The 5,651-nt window shown below is 32.8% G+C and overlaps 1 protein-coding gene across 1 annotated transcript in view; it reads left to right on the forward strand.

Annotated features, from left to right (window-relative positions):
- Nucleotides 1-996: 996 nt before the first annotated feature.
- LOC101504949 (uncharacterized) overlaps nt 997-5,651 on the forward strand; it is a 6,546-nt gene continuing 1,891 nt past the window's right edge. The window contains exons 1-7 of the mRNA XM_004507304.4: nt 997-1,362; nt 2,264-2,420; nt 2,515-2,704; nt 3,436-3,506; nt 3,882-4,019; nt 4,106-4,197; nt 4,845-5,116. Coding sequence (XP_004507361.1) covers nt 1,265-1,362; nt 2,264-2,420; nt 2,515-2,704; nt 3,436-3,506; nt 3,882-4,019; nt 4,106-4,197; nt 4,845-5,116 — 1,018 coding nt within the window. The 5' untranslated portion in view covers nt 997-1,264. The remainder of the gene's footprint in view (nt 1,363-2,263; nt 2,421-2,514; nt 2,705-3,435; nt 3,507-3,881; nt 4,020-4,105; nt 4,198-4,844; nt 5,117-5,651) is intronic.

The raw sequence follows: 5,651 nt of genomic DNA on the forward strand, positions 1-5,651 counted from the left end.
AGGTGTTAAGAATGAGAGAATGTACATTATTTCCTCTCTTAACTGGTTGGGACAAGGACATAAAGTCTACATTATATCAAGATATTGAATTGTCATAAAATCTTGTCACGAAGGAGAGTAAAAGAAACAAGATAAGTCACTTGATTTTTTATACTAAAGATGGATGAACCAAAAATATTTTCAAGCAATAGCAGTCAAATGCTAACATATATAATACATTGATTCTAATTTGGTCCAAAATAAAACTAGCAAACAATATAACTTCTATAAATTATGATATAATTAAATAATTCAACTAATAATTTTATCAACTAAAATAAATCAAGAAAAACAAAATATACTACGATCATGCATAACAAAATAAAACCAACATATATAACACATCCATGTCATGACTATCTAAACTAATAAAATAAACAAAATACACAATAATACATTTAAAAAACAAGCATGTCATAAACCGTCTTCGTGTAATTGTCACACAAAAACAATTAAATAAAAAGAAAACTTATAATCATTCAGGTAAAATATATATAAATTTTGAGGTGTTACACATATCTTTTTGCGACGTTTGATTTTCTGTCTTACTGCGGTATTTATTTCATTCAGATTTAGAGATTAACATCGATCAAATCAAGATTCACATTCAATTAACGACTTTAATATTGTCCAAGTTACAACTATAAAGACATGTATCTTGGAGACACTTTGATTTTGTCATATTTTTATATTTTGCCATTATTATAAATATTTTGTCGTTTTATACCATTAATTTGAATGTTAGTTTGTTCATAAATTTATTATTTTTGATATTATCAATTCTAAATTATATTGAATTCTAAAGTATTGTCAAGGATGGTTATAGTTTATATCAATTTGAATAAATAAATCATTTTCCAAAAAAATGAGTGAGTTTGGCCACTAATTATTTATAATTAATTAATAAAAATATAAATAGAGAAGTTTGGTAACTTGGTGGGGTTTCAAAATGAACGAGACAAGCTGTTAAGAAGAAATATTTATGAAACAAAAAAGACAAGCTAATTTATCATGTTTAGTAAATTAGTAGGAAGAAGAGGGAAGAATTAAAGGCTCGTGAGAAGGAAAAAATGGCAAAGAATGAAAAAGGGAATTGAAGAATGTTAATTTGGCGGTAACAGTGATTGATGGAAATTCTGTTGCTTCTGTCCTTGAAGCAAAACACAAGTAGCTTCTGAATCAAACACGTGCGAATAATAATATTGAAATTGAATTGATCTCAAGTATGATGAATAAGCCGCAACAACAACAACAAGAAGATGAACGTAATAACACTACCACTCTCGACTCCAGATTCAGCCAGACCCTCCGAAACGTTCAAGGGTGAGTCTCCTATTTCTCCATTTCTCTTCTCAGATTCACACAGATCTCGCCATTCCCTTATTCTTCTGTTTCAATTCAATTGCTCACTTCATCATCCGCGTATTCCAATTCTCATTGTTATTATTATCGGGATTTCATTTAACCAAACTTATTAGTTATCTAGGATTTGCATAATAGAGATTTCATCTCCTCATCTTTATCAGATTCATGATTAATTGAATTTATGCTTGCTATTTTTCTTCCTTTATTAATTTTTATATATTCAGTTTCGGCTACAAATTGAAGCATTTAGCTTACTATATGTTTGGATTCTTTTTTATCAGAGACAAAAGTGATTTTAGCATGTCAATTTTTTGTTGTTGATATGTTTGGATATTCGAGAGTAGCTTATTGTGGTATGTTTGAATTGGTGTTATATGGTGGAATATAGTGAAATAGAATGCAATAAGTTTATTTAGATTTTAGAAAATCTATGGAGCCCAAATAATGACATGGACACTACATGTCACACCGGTAATAGTTTGAAAAAATGAATCAATTGAATGTAATCAATGTATCTGACACCAAGACATACCTTAGATCAGAAGTGTTAGTGCAGTATCTGTACTACAAAGTAAAAAATAGATATCATCTTATTTCATTATATTCTACTTCATTCTACTCTACGCTACCAACCCAAACATACCATTAAGAATTGATTCTAATTTGAAAAATGAGATTTTGAGCTCTTCCTCCCCCGAGTGTTTTTTAACCTTAATTTTTTTTAAACCCACTTTTACATAAAGATATCCTAAATATAAATCACATCACATTATATTCAAGTTACATTTCGCTACCAGAGAACCAAACACACACACTCAGTTCAGTTATTGATATCAACTTATGTTCCCTTTTCATCAAGGTTACTCAAAGGTCGTAGCATGCCCGGTAAAGTATTGTTGAGCCGAAGGTTAGAACCTTCCAATAACTCTAACTCAAAGGCGTCCTCAACATATTACAGAAGGAGTTTCTCACAAAATGATGCTCGCACAAGTGATCACACACTTGGGGCAGTAGAGGTGATTTTAATTTTTTTAATTATATCATTTCTTATATGTCTCTGTAAGTTTGACAAATTAGTTCACTAAGTGGGGACTTCTACTCTTAATACAGGAAGAAGTTCAGAGTACAAGTAAAACAGTAGGTATTCCTAATGTTAGTAAGTTAAAAATATCAACCTCCTTTGTGGAAAGAGAGAACTTATCTGAAGACACCCGCAAGTATACTGTGGGCGCTAGAGCTACAGATACGGCAAGAGTTACAAAGTTCACTAAGGTGCTTTCTGGAACAGTGGTTATATTAGGTATTCTAAATTTCATACTTCAATTTTCATATGTAATGGTTTCTTCCTTGTTATTCCTACAAGGTCACATTCAATAATTGTAGTTGTTAGACAATATGAATTATAATATCTTGATCTTATCTTAGAGTATCTCAAATTATGTCTTAGGATTAGTTTTAACATTTATTTATATTTTATGATATATTTCTTTATTTAATTAGGATTAGGAGTTTAGTATTATTTTAATAAGGATCAATTCTTAGCATATGTTTGGAACTGCGTTGGCATTGAACAAAACTACGGCGAAAAATCATGTTGAAGTGGAAGCTATGTTTTGTAGCTTATGATTTTCACTGTGGGAAGTGCATTGGGACACAAATTTTTTTTGGCTAAACGTGCATCCATACACATGCTTAGTCTTCCATATCATCGAACCGTGGAAATAAAAGCCAATTAGAATTTAACATCCTTATTTCTTTCTTTATCTAAAACTTTATAACTTCTACATGTGAATTGCATGTAAGGCCATTTGCTCAGACTAACTACCCGCATTATGGCTGCCTTTGCCTATAGATATTTTTACCAGCAAGGTTCAAAATAATTTGCAACAGAAAATGAGCCTTGCTCATGATATTATATTGCTTGAATTTTATCCTTTTTGTTTTACTAAGCTGTTAAACCTTCTGGAAACCTATTTTTGCCTAACAGTGTAAAATAGTTTCTCCTTGACAATTTGACATCCATATTTGTAGACAAATTGCGTGAATTAGCTTGGAGTGGTGTTCCGGATTATAAGCGTCCTAAAGTGTGGAGACTCCTCTTGGTAAGCTCTATTGACCTTCTGCTATTTCTCTTGCTAAACCTTATGCCCTGATGATAGCTCTCAATCATATGAAGCATGATAATAAGGAACTGTTGAACTCATTTAAGTTGTTAAAATAAGTGGATTCTTAGTTAAAATAAGCATGATACTTCGTTCATTGAGACTGAGCTATGTAATTATTCTCAAAAGAGACCTTGATGCGACCCACATAAAAGTTTTGTAACAAGATTATGCTGGAGATTTTAGAAAATAAGAGTGAAGTGTATTTGGTATATTAGAGAATAATTAAGGGGGTCAAACTAATTGACCTCCCATCACACCTTTTTACAGACAACATTTTGTGTTCCTGGAAATTTAAAGATAAACTGACAACAGGGATATGAACCACCTAATTCAGATAGAAAGGAGGGAGTTCTGAGAAGGAAGCGCCTAGAGTATCTTGACTGCATTTCTCAGTATTATGATATTCCTGATTCAGAACGTTCAGGTGACGAGGTCAACATGCTTCGCCAGGTACTCTCAGCTCTAATATATTCCTATCTTGATTATTTGTAAAATCAGTATCATTTTTTTGACAGCTGCAGTTGTATGTTTGTTAGATTGCCGTTGATTGTCCAAGAACTGTACCCGATGTTCCTTTCTTCCAGCAAAAACAAGTTCAGAAATCATTGGAACGTATTCTTTATGCATGGTAAGATATTTTTGTTAATTGTTACCAATTTCTTGGCCCCATACTATTCTTAGTCTAATGTTCTTTGTTATAGTTTTTCTTAGGTGAAAGATGGTCTTAGCTTGGCTAAGAAAGTCACACAGCATGACTTCCCACTATTAGGGCATGTTAGCATGTACCACCGTGTACCCAATAGAACTAGATACCTGTACTTGATATGTAACCATCACTGATATGACAACCACAGTGGTACATGCTAACATGCCCTAATACTGGGAAGTCATGCTGCATGATTTTCTTAGCCAAGCTAAGACCCAACAGAACTAGATACCTGTACTTGATATGTATCCATCACTGATATGACAACCATTCAGGAGTATCTATGCATCATAGGTTATACCAGTTTTAGAAGACGTCTTCTACTGTCTTTTTAAATACTGTACTTAATCTAGTACTATATGAAAAAGTTACCCGGCGGCTTATTGCTCTGGGTTAGAATCTGTTGCCATATCTCTGTTAAGTAAACTGGTACATATGATTATAATCGTCAACTCTGTTTGGTTTGGTACTGAATGATACTGTTGGTGAATCTTGGAAAGGGCATAGTTACATATTCCCTTATAGAAATAGTTTGACTTTACTTATATAATTTCCTAATATTTTGTCAGGGCCATTCGACATCCTGCAAGTGGATATGTTCAAGGGATAAATGATCTCGTTACACCGTTTTTAGTTGTTTTCTTATCAGAATACTTAGAAGGGGGTGTAGATAATTGGTCCATGTCTGATTTACCTTCAGACAAAATCTATAATATAGAGGCTGACTGCTACTGGTGCTTGTCAAAGTTGCTTGATGGAATGCAAGACCATTACACATTTGCTCAACCTGGAATTCAGAGGCTTGTATTTAAATTGAAGGAATTGGTCAGAAGGATCGACGGTACACTTTTTTTTCAGGCCTTTTGTTTTCCTTTAAGCATCGCTAATGTTTCTTGAACTTAAATGCCTCACCACCTATTTATGAATTTCATGCCAATTTTATTCTCAGGTTTTCATTTTCTATTTTCAAATAGTGTTCTCAATTCATAATTCTAGTAATATTAATAATTAGTTTTAAGATTTTAGAGTAAGAATGTTCTCATATTACGGTCCATCGATTAGGGGAAAGAGAAGAATGTAAACCCTTGAAGCTGAGAACATTTAAGAATTTAGACCACGAAACACTATTATTCTACCCTCATAGCCTTAAAGAGATGCTGGAAAACTGCTGTTCCCATTCTCTATTTTGAAGCATATATTGTTGCCACCTTATATTCTTATTGGATTTCTTTAATCTATGACTTGCGAGTGAGTATACTTTCTGATGTGTGTTTACGATCAATTATGATCTTTAGTTTGTTGTGTTGTGCATGTTCTTTTGGAGTCCCCCTCCCCCCCCCCCCCCCCACACAAATGAATAATATTCTCAACCCGTT

This window comes from Cicer arietinum, chromosome 6 (assembly GCF_000331145.2).
Source record: "Cicer arietinum cultivar CDC Frontier isolate Library 1 chromosome 6, Cicar.CDCFrontier_v2.0, whole genome shotgun sequence".
NCBI classification, from domain to species: Eukaryota; Viridiplantae; Streptophyta; class Magnoliopsida; order Fabales; family Fabaceae; genus Cicer; species Cicer arietinum.